The sequence below is a fragment of the Myxocyprinus asiaticus genome, chromosome 10 (assembly GCF_019703515.2).
Source record: "Myxocyprinus asiaticus isolate MX2 ecotype Aquarium Trade chromosome 10, UBuf_Myxa_2, whole genome shotgun sequence".
Lineage (NCBI taxonomy): Eukaryota > Metazoa > Chordata > Actinopteri > Cypriniformes > Catostomidae > Myxocyprinus > Myxocyprinus asiaticus.
In genome coordinates this window covers 46933507-46951050 of record NC_059353.1, presented here as the reverse complement: position 1 = coordinate 46951050, position 17544 = coordinate 46933507, and the positions used below count along the sequence as shown (strand labels likewise).

Below are 17544 nucleotides of genomic sequence, written 5' to 3'. Positions count from 1 at the left end.
CACTTGAGGCCATGAGTTACTATGACTTTACCACAGAAAATATGTGTTTGCATAAGAGTGCCTAAAACCGCTTTAACTGTGGTAAAATCACTGTAATGCAACTTTTACAACCAGGTACAGTTTTTCCAATAGGTCATATAGTTCCATTAGTCCTAGTGTAGGCTGTTTATGGTCTCCAATCAGCATTGCAACATGGCATATTAATATACAATGTGCAATATCAGGTAAGTTTGAAACGATTGTTTTTTTAATGATGAATGCACATTTTACAACTGAAACTATTTTGCACTCAAACATGTGTGGCACTTTTAAATTGGACGTGTCTTGCATTTAGCGGAACATGCGGAAATGTGCTATATCCAGCAAAATATCCAACGCACCTCTATTCCCTCTGGAATTCACCAGTCACTGATCCTGCCAAATAGCGCCAATAGGCCGACTGGTCAGAAAGCTAGCCATGCGCCAAATGGTGGTATTGCCAAATTCTGTCAGCAACCGTGACAAATGAAGACCGCTCGGTATACGGCATAACTGAGCCAGCCCTATATAACAACGGAACGGTTGTATTTATGGGACGCCTTCCAGGGAAGCTGTTGTTGTGGCAGGATTAAAAGCAGCAATCAATGTCCTTGAGTGAATATTGCTTTAAGAAAAAAAAAATGCATGTAATTTAAACCTAGTAGTGCATATAAAGGATGTTATTAATAGGACCAGGAGATTGCTTAGCAGTTTAGGGTGCAGTACTAAGTCTTGGGTGGGGCGATAGGGCAATGGCAAAAATAAATACATAAATAAAAATAAAATCTCTATGTTTCAGCCGTTGGACGATTGAGCTGTTAAACTGCTGTTCTTTGTGTTTGGAGCGTGTGCTCATCCCTTTACATGTGGACAGTCAGTATCTAATGAGGATGCATTTAGATTACATTGTATTCTATTGTGATTATAGACAATTACAAAGTGTGCTGTTTGCAGAGGCAGATGAAATATACAATTATAATCAGATTATATGGTTATGATGACTTTTTTTAGCACAAAAAACACGCTCCGTTATAATAGTAGCAATTATTTTTTATTTATTGTTCTTTCGCAGAAATGTTATATTCTTGGCTGATTACAGAAAGGGAACATGGGCTGAATAGTTAGGGGAGTACACACATGGTATACGCATGGTATATAGAAAACACAACTTAAATAATCATAATAATAACGTATTTAATTCTAGTTAACATTATGTACATTTGGGTTGAGAACATAATCGAGCTACTATATTTGTTTTGGACACACAGATGGCTTTTCTGTCATTCAGTAGTACATTTGGTTTCCTTTACAAAATACTTCATACATCTTTAGCTGTGTCAGAGACAGATGGTTCAAAACCAAACACATTCAAGTGCTGTAAAATGACGCATAATCATCAATAGGCATTTTAAATACGATACATCAGGATTAAAGTATGTGTTGTGGTGGTTATGACCTCTTTGTCACATGACAAAGCTTTAACGGGTTAAATCTGGATGGTTCCTCTGGGTCAAAGCGTTGGCGACGCAGGTGCACGTATGTTGCACTGCATGAAATCAAAGCTGTTTACTTCAATGCAAGCCACTGATCAGTGAAAATACTATCAACGAATTGTACATCTTTTAAAAAGCAGCCTTTTTACTGCTCAATATCAGCAGAACATAAAACAGATTCGGCTTTAAACCGCTTCAAGCTTGTTACCTACATTTCTTAGGCACGGATTTAAAAAATCAAGGCACCTCTATCAATAAAGCATCAACACTGTCCCAAAAATAATGCAGTATATTTGCACACGGCAGCATTCATGTTCTTTCATGTCATAGTCTTTTAAAGGAATAGTTCACCCAAAAATGAAAATTCAGTTATCGTTTACTCACCTTCATGTTGTTCCAAACCCATATGACGTTTTTGCTTCCGTGGAACACAAAAGAGTGATTATAAAAAAAAATAATATTATAATATCCTAGCCACTCTTTTCCATATAATGAAAGTAAACGAGGACTGGGGCTGCCAATCTCCCAAAAAAAAAAAACAAAAAAAAAAAACGCCATAAAAATAATCCATATGCACTATATTCTTAATAGAAATTGTTTATTATTAGTGAATAACTATTTAAATTTTGGTCTGTTTCTCAAACAAAACTATCAGAAGACTTATATAGTGCACAATTGTTTATACAATGTTTATGATACTTTTATCATGCTCTTACATCTTTTTTGAAGCCTGAAAGCCCAAGTCCTCATACTTTTGTAATTGCGTGGAAAAGAGAAACAAGTAGAATTGTTCAAAATTTTGTCTTTTTTTGTTCCACGGAAGACAGTCAGTCATACAGGTTTGGAACAACGTGAGGGTGAGTAAATAAGACAGTCTTTTCATTTTTGAATGAACTGATCCTTTAAGCTGAAGAAAAAAAAAAAGATTCCCTTGTTTTCATTGTACATCAGAATTTCTCTATGTACAATAGTGCAGTTCAAATGTTTTAACATAACATTCATAATGAAAATGCTTTTTACATTCAGAGGGAGGACGCCTCTCCGCTTCAGTTTTACAATTTGCGCACAAGAGAAGCTACTCTTTCCACATACATACAGGAGAATTCAGAGAAGTCATTTTTTCAATAATAATAATAATAATAATAATACTCTGTAAGAGCTTTTGTCAAAAGCAGACGTAACACAATAACAATCATAATACAAATAATAATAAAAAAAAAAAAATTTTTTTTTTGTTTCACTAGCTATTGCCTCCTGAGATGAGGGGATCCTGCTTTGAGTTTTGGGAAATGGGTGATGGAATGTTTTGGTGAAGGGCATTGCAAGTAGAGTTTTTTGGGGAAGAGGGCAGATGTGTATGTGTGTCCTGCAAAAAAACAAATAATTATCTTAATCCATATTTTTTTGTTTTTTCCTGTAAAAATATTCAAAGAAAAATTTAGAAAAAAATGATATGCATAGTAATAAACCTTTAATAATATGCAATTAATTATATTATAATAATTGTAATAATTATATAAAGGTGCAATACATGTTATATAATATTAATAATGCTAAAATAATGTATTATTGTTTTAATGTTTTCATTTAATGTTTTTCTTATTATTTATTAATAAAGTATATTATATAATAAATGGTTGCTATTAAATTTATCAAGTTTAATTTTCTTAACCCATTTTTTGTTTTAAGCATTTTTAAATAGATTTATGCTTAAATTAATAAACAATAATAAATTATATAATTATAAAATTATTAATATAATTTAATAAATTATATAATTCAAAATATATTCTCTGAAAACGGGTCTTTAATATCTTATTCAATTTAGTTTCTCAAGTGAATTATTTTAATGATGTTTTAGATATTTTTTTGGGATATATTTTTACTGGAAAACATGAGAAAAATACTGATTAAGAAAACAATTTTTGCAGTACTTGTTTTTGAATGAGTGTGCTATTTTTGATTGTAAAGGTGCAAACATTCTTGAGGAAGATTGCAGGTGATTTGGGGAAAAGGAAAAGCTGGGAACAGGAAGTGAAAGTTTGCAGAGGTCTTCAGCATGGTACCGAACCCTCCTCCTGCCAGTTCCTTTAGCATTTGGTTCCTTCCAAAAGAAACACCCTAGTAGCCGCCGTCATCCTCCTCCTCTCCTCTGCTGTGGTAATGAGACGTGTATCAGGTGACGCTCAACTGTGCAAAGCCGATCAACTTCACCTCATCTGGGATTTCTGAGCTGTCACAGCCTGACGCCTGATGACACACACACACAAAGATACAGATACACACCGTTAATGTAGTTGAAACAAAGTACAGCCAACCCCATTTCTGAAACCTGAATAGACTGTTTTATTCTTAATAGGAATGTTTTGGGTTCAAAACAACCTACGGAAAATTGAGATTTAATGGAGTTCTTAACTATGTTTCATTTAAGTATCAACTTTATCTCGGATGTTTCTCCTAAAATTCCTGAAATAAAAAAAGATGAAAAAAAAAAAAAAAAAAAAAAAAAACAGTATGGAGCTATCCTCCTGAGACCCGAGCGTGATTGCTGTGTGCATTTTCCATTCTCCTTTTTGATTTGTAACTAGTAACCCCCAAGAAACATGCACAAAAATTGATGTCCACATATGGACAGCGGGACAAAGTTGTGAAATTTTAAATAATACCAAACTATAGAAAGTCCATTTCCAGGTGTGTTGGTTATTCATGTTTGAGATGTTACAGACATTACATCAGAAATTAGCATAATTAATTCTAATTCAAAGTAATGTCCAGCATCATCCAATCACTGCCAACCATGTTAAAATAAAATTATACATTATAAATTCTGAATCTATGTACTGATTACCATTGTCTCATGTCTGCCAAACATGTTGAGTGGTCCAAACACCATCTGTAGCCTGAAACTGAACTTTAAATAGGAAGTTTGGATTGAATGCACTTCATAGAGAGCATATAGCATATCCCTTGCTCCCTATTTAGTGAATGACTTAACCTCCAGTGTGCTGTCTGTCTGCACTGGTCTCAGAACAGTTTGGAATGCACCTTATTTTCATCCTAACTCCATATAAAGCCTCTGAAAGCAACATCTTCCAGTTTTTGGATGCATCCATTGAATCCCAATGTGAAAATGCACAGTAAATATAGGATATTTTAACTGAAACTGAGCATACAGTCCATGAATGTGGTCATCAACAGTGTGCCATTTCGCAATAAATCACTAAAATTTAATACTGGATGAAACTAGAGACTCTAATCCTTTGACTCAAACAGGTTTCAATGTAAAAACGCAATTAGGTTTCTTACCAGATGTAGTTTTGTTGGCGCTTCAACCAAAAACAAACTCCTCTGTGATCAGCGCCATGTTGTTTTGTCACATGACTCCATATGTCAAAAGTTTAACACTTTACTGACAGCACAGAGTCTCCTGAACTGAGATCAGTCAGTTTAAATTATAATAAATTATGTGTTGCGTATAGCAAGGCCAAAATACAACGTCCACACTTGTGGAAGCAGGGTCGCACGAGGTTAATCTCAACAATGGGATGTTAAACTGTATAAACAGCACTTGTGGCATTACGCTGCACGTCGTACCATGGTAAAATGACTTTAAAACACAGCAGCGTGTGGCTTATTGCTGTATTTACATCTAAGAAACCTCAAAAAGAATCATGAAAATTATGTGACTGTGGCGACAATTTAGCAAAATAGCAATAAATGGTTCCTTACATGTATTACGGCAGTTCCGAGAGAAACGGCTAAAAGAGAGTTACATTTTCTCCCAAGCAGATGAGGTTTTTAAGGTTAATGTTCTATCGAGTTTTAAATCAACAAAACCAACCTTCCTACCCTAAACCCTAAACCTAACCGATAGTGTCATTAAAAGCAAATGTGAGATGAAAACTGCCTCATTTTGTGGTGCTTCCATGACACTTTTGATAGATAGCATTGTGTAAGAAACAGGGCAAAAATTACATATTTATAAACTGATAATCTGCCATTTAACTCGTGATTTGTGTGAAAGTGAATACAAGTTATTGTTGTTGTAGCACCTAAAATGTTAATTTCACCAGAAAACAACGAGACACGTAAAAATCAGTTGGCAAAAATGTAGGTATAATAATGTGATTCTATGAGACCAGGTTGAAAAGGAAGGTTATGGGATGAATGGCATAGGAACATACAGTAGATGAAGAAAGTTAAGAAATTCTGGTCTTGTGTCTTTGATGAGTGTGTAATCAACGGTTGGCGCTGGGCAGAGAGCAGATCAGCTTATCGCTGGAAACACACAGGCAGAGTGTCTGAAGAAAATCAACTGCTCACTCTCTACCGCAAGTTTCCCTGAAGGAGACACAGAAACTATCAGCTGCTGAGGACCTGACAACAGATCTGAGAGAGAGAGACTTTTGCGTGAGTGTGTGTGTGTGTGAGAGGTCAAATACTGATGGCAGAAGAAGAAAGATCTGGAGTGTATCAACTGTTTGTATGTTACAACACTAAATAAAATACTTTTTTCCCCCTGCATTGCTAAATAAGAGAGACTGTGACCCGTAGAAAGGTCTGACCATAAAACTCCTTGCTGACGTGACTCACATTTCTCCTGAGTGAAGCATTATACATGACTCGGAGAGGAAAGAAAAATGAATTACTTCTTTTCTTGCTCTGTGTGTGTGTGTGTGTGTGTTAGGGCAGGGGTTTTCAAACCTTTTCCAAGGACCCCCAAATATGATGATATCTTTGCAAGGGACCCCCTTAAGTAATTGGATTTTATATTGTTATTGTATAATGATAAATATCTTAAATAAATCAATATCTGGAAAATATTTACTTTGTATTAAGCTTTTTTTCCCTACCCACTATTAAAATACTATTAAGAAAATGTCCTGGTCCTATTTTAATCAGAAATAAAAAGAAACTAATAAGAAATTATATATTACATACAGAAAATGAAGGCTATTTTAGGGCCATTAAGATTTCTTTTACATTGTGACATTAATTTAATGACAGTTTCATGACAATAACACACATTTTACCCTCCAATTCTCATTACCCCAATGCCAAAAAAGATGGTCAATATTATATTGTCATTACTGCATCGTGAAAAAATCATTTATTTAACCCTTAAATGTATTGGTGTTTCACCAAACATTATCACATACCTCGGGTCTTTATATCTATCACAAATGGATCTACAAAATGCCTAGATAGTGTAAACGTGATGATGTTTTATTTTTCATATATCGAAGAGATGATGCAACAAAGAACAGGAATCATTATTTCCATGCTGAAATTTAATTACATTTAACTGGCTGTCAAACAAATATTGAGCTACACATAACAAAAAAGCGACACGTGTATTCGTTCAGGCACTTAATGAGCCTAAAAAGATGTACAACTTTCAGAATTTCATTAGTATGTCTTGTACTTGCTATAGTTTACTTCCACATTGCTTCTAAATGTTACATACACTGCTGAGCCAAAACATTATGACCACTCACAGGTGAAGCGAATAACGTTGATCATCTCCTAGCAAGGCCACATGTCAAGGTCTGGGTAGATTAGATGGTAAGCGAACAATCAGTTCTCGTAGTCAACGTGTTGAATGCAGGAGAAATGGGCAGGAGTAAAGACCTGAGCGACTTTGACAAAGGCCAAATTGTTATGGCCAGACGACTGCGTCAGAGCATCTCTGAAATGGCAAGGCTTGTTGGGTGCTCCCGGTCAGCAGTGGTGAGTACCTACCTACAGTGGTCCGAGGAGGGACAAACCACAAACCGGCGACAGGGTGTTGGGTGCCCAAATCTCATCGATGTAAAAGGGCAACGAAGGCTATCCCATCTGGTCCGAACAGAAGGTCTACTGTGGCATAAGTCACAGAAAATGTGAATGATGGTTATGGGAGGAATGTGTCACAACACACAGTGCATCGCACCCTGCTGCGAATGGGGCTGTGTAGTCACAGACCAGTCAGAGAGCCCATGATGACCCCGTCCACCATCAAAAGCGCCTACAATGGGCACACGAGCATCGGAACTTGACCTTGGAGCAGTTGAAGAAGGTCGCCTGGTCCAATGAGTCCCGTTCTCTTTAACATCACGTGGACGGCCGTGTTCGTGTGTGCCATTTATCTGGGGAAGTGATGGCACCAGGATGCACTGTGGGAAGACGACAACACGGTAGAGGGAGTGTGATGCTCTGGGTAATGTTCTTCTGGGAAACCCTGGGTCCAGCCATTCATGTGGACATCAATTTGACACGTGCCACCTACCTAAACATCGTTGCAGGCCAGGTACACTTCATGGCAATGGTATTCCCTGATGGCAGTGGCCTCTTTCAGCAGGATAATGCGCCCTGCCACATTGTACACATTGTTCGGAAATGGTTTGAGGAACATGATGAAGAGTTCAAGGTGTTGCCCTGGCCTCCAAATTCCCCAGATCTCAATCTGATTGAGCATCTGTGGGATGTGCTGGACCAACAAGTCCGATCTACGTCGGCTCCACCTCGCAACTTACAGGATTTGAAGGATCTGCTGCTAATGTCTTGGTGCCAGATACCACAGGACACCCTCAGGGGTCTTTTAGAGTCCATGCCTTGGCGGGTCGGTGCTGTTTTGGCGGCATGAGGAGGACCAACAGCATATTAGCCAGGTGGTCATAATGTTTTGGCTCATTGGTGTATTTTGAGTCGCTAAAGACCCTGTACGCTTTTGGTAATTAAGCAATTAGAATTTATTTATTTATTTGCGATTTTGGCATTTTTTTATTTTTACACTATTCATACGACAAAGGTTGAGGAATAATAAAGCAGTGTGGGAATAACTCCAAAAAATGTTACAGGGGGTAAAATGAGGTCCAGGTTCACTAAAGACCCGAGGTATGCATTTAAAGGTAAAACTGTAAAGTATTCATGTATCATAGTAGTACTCCCTTGAAACCACCACTGATTTTTGCTGAATCTAATAAAAAAAATATATAATAATAATTGTACGACAGTATCTTTTGTACTGTAATACAGTAAAAGAATGATGTGTTATGATAATGAGAATCACCATTGAAAACAACAGAAATAGCAAAAGTAAAACATCCATATGTGTTATGGTAATGACAACTGGGGGGTAAAATGTGCCTAAATATGATGTCACAATGTAAAAAATCTTAATGGTCCTAAATGTAGGCTTCAGTTTATTTGTGTTAAGCATTATTTCTTTTTTTATTGATTCACAGTTAAACATGGACTTTTTCTTGACAGGTTTCATAAGAATCATCCTCTTGCTTTCACGGACACTTTCGCGTGTGCAGTTAGCACAGTTTAATTTATGATACTGTGATACATGTAAATGTATTGAATCATGAAAAAAGTATTGCGATGTACATTGCATCATCAGGTAGTTGAATTGTCGTTACTTGATGTTTATGTCCTTATGACGCACAATTCCGATTGAAATCAATGGTTTTGTAGCTTTCTCCTGTGCAGCGCTAACTCTAGTGTGTAGGCTCCTTATACACAAACCAGAGAGCCAGTATGTGTGCGAGCACAGCAACCACAAACATAATTCTTCTTCATGGCTCAATATTCAAGCAGAATAATTGTGTGAGTTGCACACAGTGTAGTCAGGGGTGACATTAGTAAATGAGATCGGTGGACCAGGCTGGCTGTGATATTCTCCACACGCTGTACTGTTTACACACTGCGCCTTTACTGTTTCACATCCAGATTTCTGTGCATTACGCTGACTTGTGTTTTAATTATGGTGAGCTGTTCTCTCCAGGGACCTTCAAACAGAAATTAAACAATAAAAACTCCAAACAGACCAGGTCCGGCTGTGGATGCAGATAGAGCCTTGCTGAGAAATGCATTTTGGGGGTTTGAATAGGGTCAGAGGGTGACGTTCAGGGTAAGAGCAAGCAGATGCTGAAGAGACAGTTCTCCGCAGAAGGCCGTGGCAGAATGCATCACATGCTAATGCACAGATGTTGTTTACTGCCAACTTATTGTTCCATCTAAAGGAGTGATTAAACACGGTTATCATTGCCATATTGTACAATCCACTGGGACATGCCCTTCGCAGTTAGTACATCCCATGAAAATTTTTTTAATAATGCCATTATTTACTCACCCTCATGTCGTTCCAATTCCAAACCATACAACTTTTTTCTTTTGTGGAATACCAACTATCCGCAGAATATAGGAAGAATGTCCGAGCTGCTCTTTCATATACTATGAAAACAAATAAGGATCTGAATACATTAAAATGTACGTAAATGTCAAGATGCGTTGCACCAGGTTTAACGACATTGGCAAGACATGCAAGAATCATTTAAAGTCACTCACCCAATGGATCTGATTGAGATATAAGACCTTTGGCAGGAAATTTTCAGCAAACTTGTTTTGTTAGTTCTTCACATATAGCTATTGTATGACTAGACTGTCACATGGATGACTATTATGGTGTTTCTGTATTTATTTTTTATTTTTTGGGCAGTGTAAAGGACTATTCACAACAACTCCATTTTTCTGTGCGAATGTTTGTTCCGAACAAGCTTTTGAATAAGAATGTTTTGAATAGGTTGCATTCCTATGGCACAAGGAATGCATTTCTTTACAGACTACAATTAAATGTGACTGACCACGTTTAACTGCACTGACCAATGAGATACAGGGTTTTTGACATTTTTGCAGAGTCGTGTCTGCTGCACAATACAGTGCGTTGTTGGCCCTAATCGACTGGAAAACACTGGCATTGGAAGTGCTGCAGATACACACCCCAAAAATTCTATTCTTAAAAACAAATAGTTACAGTTCATGAACCTTTGTACTTCAAATATTAACCCGGTCTGATTTTGAAAGTGTACTTTCAAAAAAAGTAGCATACTCTAATATTTCATTGGACCGCCTTTAGCTTTGATTACAGCGTGCATTCATCGTGGCATTGTTTCGACAACCTTATGCAACGTCACAACATTTATTTCCATCCAGAGTTACATTTTTGGCCGAGATCTGTATTGATGATGGGAGAGGTGAACCACCCCGTAAAGTCTTCTCCAGCACATCCCAAAGATTGTCAGTGGGGTTAAGGTTAGGACTCTGTGGTGGCCAATTCATGTGTGAAAATTATTCCTCATGCTCCCTGAACCACTCTTTCAAAATCTGAGCCCAATAAATCTTGACATTGTCATTCTGGAATATGCCCGTGCCGTCAGGGAAGAAAAAATCCATTGATGGGATAACCTGGTCATTTGGTACATTTAGGTAGTCAACTGTCTCCATTTTATTGCCGCATAATGTTGCTGAGCCTAGACCTGACCAACTGAAGCAACCCCAGATCATAACACTGCCTCCAGAGGCTTGTACAATGGACATTATGCATGATGTGCCCTTCGCTTTGGAACAGGGTAAATCTGGGATCATCAGACCACATGGCCTTTTTCCATTGCTCCAGAGTCCAATCTTTACACTCCCTAGCAAACTGAAGTCATTGTTTTTCATTTTAATCGTAACAGTTCGTCTTGCAAATTCATCACGAATTTGGTGTGAATAGGCCTTAAATCTCATCAAAGAAATTTCATGTCAAAAATGTCTGTTGATAAAGAGTTTTTTGATTTTGTCCACGATAACGAAGACAAAACGAAAAAGACGCATCATGACAATAATTAGAATATAATGTTGACAAAAATATGCTATGAAAAAAATGTTTACAATGCTCTAACAATGTTTTTTTTTTTTTTTTGTTAGTAGTATGTATCTTAGTATGTTGGGGATTTCCTGCTTCATTACCTCACTCAAACACATCCTATTTGAGATGAATCAGTTATATTTGCAGCATAAACATAATAATATACACCTTACATCTGCACAATGAAGTGAATGAACAGGTGAACTCAAACTAAGTTATGCGATAGTCAGAATCCATAACTTGTGTTGTGAATACTAAATACTAAATCTCCACTTTCCCTTTTACATCTGAAAGCCACATGTGGTGCCTGTTTAGTTTCACTTTAACATCTGAAAGTGAAAGTGGAGATTTAGTGTAAAAAAGGACTAATATTTTGATCTGTTTCTCACCCACACCTATCATATCACTTCTGAAGACATGGATTTAACCACTGAAGTCACTTTCATGCTGCTTTTATGTGATTTCTGGAGCTACAAAGGTCTGATCACCATTCACTTGCATTGTATGGACCTACAGAGCTGAAATATTCTTCTAAAAATCTTTGTTTGTGTTCTGCAGAAGAAAGAAAGTCATACCCTCATGTCATCCCAGATGTGTGAGTAAATGATGAGAGAATTTTCATTTTTGGGTGAACTATTCCTTTAATGCCTACTAAAACATTATTTTCGTTAAATAACTTTCGTTAAGTTAAATAGTCAATGAGAAATTTTAGTAAAGTTGACTAAAATTAATGAGCTGTCATATGACATGAAGAAATATTTACTAAATATAAAGGACATTTGTGTAAAAAAAAAAAGGAAAAAGATATGACTAAAATAAAATAAAAAAATTAACAGTTTTTCGAACTTCACTTTCATTCATGGAAAAGAGCAGCTTAGACATTCCGCTAAATTAATTTTGTGTTGCACAGCCGATCGTCATACAGGTATGGAACGACATGAGGATGAGTAAATAATCATCACATAATTGTCATTTTTTTTGGTGAACTATTCCTTTCAAAGCTACCGTCGAAGATTTTGCGTTACATTCAAATATCCATACATAGACGATATCAGCGATATTCTCATTTATGAGAATTGTGCAAAACGGGATTGTATCTATCATAACATGATCCACTTCAAGGTGGATTAAAACGTCACTGATCAACACAACTTGTTGAAAATCCTTCACAGAATGACAGAGAGATAAAAGCCACAGGAAAATAAAAAGATATTCCTGCAGTATCTTCCCGCAGGGCTGTGGGCAAACACATTCTCTCCATCTGTATGCGTTTAACAGGAATGCTTGGCGACATTTTAATTTGGGTATTCATGTATCTGCCAGATTATCCCAGTTCTGTCATTTTTTTAAAGCATTAAAAGGCATCATTTAACACCCTTCTAATATTTTCTCAGATTTGTCATGTGTTCAGGGTAATCAATAAGGAATTATGTAATGCAATTTATTACGCTGTCAGAGACGCTGTTTCAACAAATAATGAATTAATGACTGTGTAGGACCTGAGAAATGCATACTGTGAATATTTAATACACAATCACAATGAATTTACAGAGCTAAAAATGTGCAAAATAAACACTATTAAACAAAAACAAGCCCCTTTTGTCTTTCCTGACAAGATCCCAGACTTTTTGATCAATGCATTTCATTTACTTTCAGTTGTTTGTGATTACTAGAAAGGATCTGTTTTGTTCTTTTTAAATAATCTGATGCATATAGATATCACAAAGAGCAATTTCTAGCCATATACATGAGCTTAACATAACTTTAAAAAATGCATATTCACTATAGAAAGTTTGGTAACACTTTTTATGAAGCCCATATTTATAATGCATTCATAACTACTCATAATACACCTTATAATATAGTTTAACTACAGTTATTATAAATGATCAAACTTAACCTATTCATAGTCATACCTTAAAGAGTATCATGCATTTAACATTTTAGCTGCAGAAGTTGTAATGTAATATATACAGTATATACAGGTATTAGGTATCATAAAAGTGTTTTAAGTAAAGCTACAAAAGCAATCTTATAAACAGTCATAACATAAACTTGTAACATTTAATACAAGTCAAGCTTATACTATACGTTTTATAAAGATGCACAAAATACAATACATTTTGAGACATTAATGTAATTTTGCCCAACAGAGTGAATTTAAGTGGGACATAGGTTATAGACCTAATGAAAATATATAATAAAGCTTGCAAATATATGAAAATATACAGTTGTGCTCAAAAGTTTGCATACCCTGGCAGAAACTGTGAAATTTTGGCATTGATCTTGAAAATATGACTGATCATGCAAAAAAAGTATTTTATTTAAGGATAGTGATCATATGAAGCCATTTATTATCACATAGTTGTTTGGCTCCTTTTTAAATCATAATGATAACAGAAATCACCCAAATGTCTCTGATCAAAAGTTTACATACCCTTGAATGTTTGGCCTTGTTACAGACACACAAGGTGACACACACAGGTTTAAATGGCAATTAAAGGTTAATTTCCCACACCTGTGGCTTTTTAAATTGCAATTAGTGTCTGTGTATAAATAGTCAATAAGTTTGTTAGCTCTCACGTGGATGCACTGAGCAGGCTAGATACTGAGCCATGGGGAGCAGAAAAGAACTGTTAAAAGACCTGCGTAACAAGGTAATGGAACTTTATAAAGATGGAAAAGGATATAAAAAGATATCCAAAGCCTTGAAAATGGCAGTCAGTACTGTTCAATCACTTATTAAGAAGCGGAAAATTCATGGATCTCTTGATACCAAGCCAAGGTCAGGTAGACCAAGAAAGATTTCAGCCACAACTGCCAGAAGAATTGTTCGGGATACAAAGAAAAACCCACAGGTAACCTCAGGAGAAATACAGGCTGCTCTGGAAAAAGACGGTGTGGTTGTTTCAAGGAGCACAATACTTTTTGACCCCTCTCCAAACATAGTGCTTATGGTTGTGAACATAAAGCTGTATTTTGGTCTCGTCACTCCAAATTACAGTGTGCCAGAAGCTGTGAGGCATGTCAAGATGTTGTCGGGCATATTGTAACCGGGCTTTTTTGTGGCATTGGCGCAGTAAAGGATTCTTTCTGGCAACTCGACCATGCAGCTCATTTTTGTTCAAGTATCGTCGTATTGTGCTCCTTGAAACAACCACACCATCTTTTTCCAGAGCAGCCTGTATTTCTCCTGAGGTTACCTGTGGGTTTTTCTTTGTATCCCGAACAATTCTTCTGGCAGTTGTGGCATTTTCCACTTCTTAATAAGTGATTGAACAGTACTGACTGGCATTTTCAAGGCTTTGGATATATTTTTATATCCTTTTCCATCTTTATAAAGTTCCATTACCTTGTTACGCAGGTCTTTTGACAGTTCTTTTCTGCTCCCCATGGCTCAGTATCTAGCCTGCCCAGTGAATCCACGTGAGAGCTAACAAACTCATTGACTATTTATACACTAATTGCAATTTAAAAAGCCACAAGTGTGGGAAATTAACCTTTAATTAACATTTAAACCTTTGTGTTATGTAAGGGTATGTAAACTTTTGATCAGAGACATTTGGGTGATTTCTGTTATCATTATGATCTAAAAAGGAGCCAAACAACTATGTGATAATAAATGGCTTCATATGATCACTATCCTAAAATAAAAGACAGTTTTTTTTTTGCATGATCAGTCATATTTTCAAAATCAATGCCAAAATTTCACAGTTTCTGCCAGGGTATGCAAACTTTTGAGCACAACTGTATAATGCGTACCTGTAATGTCTTATAACCTCTTAAAATATCTTATAGATGTTTATAAGAAGACATTGCTTTTGTCACTTTACTTAAAGCATACCTAATATACGATATATACTGTATAATACAAATATGCATAATATACTATAACTTCTGCATATAGAATTGTATGTTGATCATGTTATAATGCATTATAAGGTATAACTATGAATAGGTAAGTATTACAATGTTTTATAATTGTATTGATAATTATTTATGAGAAGTTATAACATATTTTGAGTCATTACACATGCATTACAAATAGGGCTGAAACGATTTATCGACGTTATCAACAACGTTAACAATAAAAAATTATCGACAACAATTTTTATAGTCACATAGTCGTTTGATCTCATTTAACATAACATGAGATCACATTAAACTCTAATGATGACGTGCGAGAACAGCAATGCAGCTCGCGCCTGACTGAAGAGAGGAAGAAAACAGTTCACAGTCCCTATGCACTCTAAACTTTCCAAACAGCTTCAGGTGATGTAGATCGCAAAGTATGAAGGAATTATAATGCAAAAATACCAAACAAGTAAATACAGAAGCACTCTCGTTATGGAATAATCGGAGCCGGAGCTCTTTAAAGGAAACATCCCGGCGTTACATCTTAAATGCAGTTAGATTTAATGTGTTATAGCTTTATTAAAGTTCAAATAATACAGAAGCAGATCATGTAAATAACCACAAACTCTGAAACTGGCATTTCTCCAGTATGCAAAAAGATGCATTCACCTGAGAAGCAGCATATAAGATATTTAGACTTGCTTTTAGAGAATAGATCTTGAATATAAGTATATTTTTTTCTTTACTGCACTCGCAGAAGTATAACCAAGTGAAAAAATACACTTACTGTATATAAGAAACATTCTCTTAAAGTCTAAATATCTTATATGTTGCTTCTCAAGTAAATGTATCTTGTTTTAAGGATTTTTAGACTATTTTAAATGGAAAACAAGACAAAAACACTTGATAACCACAGGATTTTTTTGCAGTGAATTTCTTTACTGAATTAAACTTAATAAAAAGTATTTTTTTCCCTTTAATTCAGTGAATGTCATTTAAAGGTATTTTTAAAAGATGATTTTGTCCTCTTTATTGTTAGTAAGCACATTAATAAAACCTTTTAAGTCGGGGCACAAGCTGAATAATCGGTTAAGAGCTAATGATTAATCGTTGCAATAATCGCGAATAGTCGAATAATCCTTCTAATAATTGTTAGATTAATCGATTATCAAAATAATCATTAGTTGCAGCCCCAATTATAAATATGGGCATCATAGAAAGTGTACCAAAATTTCCATAACTTTTTTTACATTTTAGTTTTTCCAAAACAATTTCAGGCCCCAAAAACAAAATGTTTTTTTTTCTTTCTCCCCAATTTGGAATGCCCCATTCCCAATGCGCTCCAAGTCCTCGTGGTGGCGTAGTGACTCTCCTCAATCCAGGTGGCGGAGGATGAATCTCAGTTGCCTCCACATCTGAGACAGTCAATCCGTGCATCTTATCACGTGGCTTGTTGAGCACGGCATCCACGCACAACTCACCATGCACCCCACCGAGAGTGAACCACATTATAGCGACCACGAGGAGGTTACCCCATGTGACTCTACCCTCCCTAGCAACCGGGCCAATTTGGTTGTTTAGGAGACCTGGCTGGAGTCATTCAGCATGCCCTGGATTCGAACTCGCGACTCCAGGGGCGGTAGCCAAAAACACAATTTTAAAATTCAACGGGATCCCTGCTTTTATTTATTTGCATGAATTTTCTAAGCCTGTAAATCCCCCTTTTTTTTTTTACTCTCTGATCATTTCAGGTTGTCATGACTGCGAATCATGTAAGTATTTTGTGACATTTAAAATGTGAGTACTCACCAACTTAAAGGTCAATACTTTATAGGTAACTGGGTCTTCTACAATCTTCTGAAGGTTAGCAGCCACTGGAAATACACATGTATAAAAAGATATTGACATTAGAGCCAAGCAATAAAGCTAAAAAAAAAAAAAAAAAAAACAACTTCTCAATATAATTTGATCTTGATATTTCTGTATTTGCTCTGAAATGGCTTAGGTTGAGTTTTTATCTCAAACAGCCACTGTAGCCAAGTAAATTAAAACATTTTAATGCAAAAAGTAAAATACAGTAAAAATGTAGTTAAAAAGAATTAAGGCACATTTTCCAAACCGTTCCCACTAAAATAACATGAATCATGGAATGAACTGACCGAAGATGAATGAATCTTTCTCAATTGAAAATGAGGGTGATTTAATGACAACAGAATTTTCAGTTTTGTATATATCTTCGACAGTATTTTAAAAAGTCACATTACCGACTACAACATCATGTCCATTGACCAGACCAGCAGAAAAAAGCTCCTGAGAAACTCCTTCAGCCGTATCTGAAGACAAAACATACACACAGCATATCACAGCAAGAAAGCCGCCACAACACAAAGTAATTATTTAAAACAAAATATTAGTTATTATGAGGTATTGATAAGCGATATAATATTTAAATGATTTTAGTATTAGATTGCAACATAACATTTAATTTCCAGAGTATTTCAT

General features: G+C 36.0%; 1 protein-coding gene across 2 annotated transcripts in view; it reads right to left on the bottom strand.

Moving 5' to 3' along the window:
- Nucleotides 1-1195: 1195 nt before the first annotated feature.
- Nucleotides 1196-17544, bottom strand: part of LOC127447644 (STE20/SPS1-related proline-alanine-rich protein kinase-like) — a 95017-nt gene continuing 78668 nt past the window's right edge. For both annotated transcript variants that reach the window (XM_051709602.1, XM_051709601.1), the window contains exons 16-18: nucleotides 17307-17375; nucleotides 16852-16916; nucleotides 1196-3761 (exon numbers count right to left, since the gene is read on the bottom strand). In XM_051709602.1, the coding sequence (XP_051565562.1) occupies nucleotides 3687-3761; nucleotides 16852-16916; nucleotides 17307-17375 (209 nt within the window). In that variant the 3' untranslated portion in view covers nucleotides 1196-3686. The remainder of the gene's footprint in view (nucleotides 3762-16851; nucleotides 16917-17306; nucleotides 17376-17544) is intronic.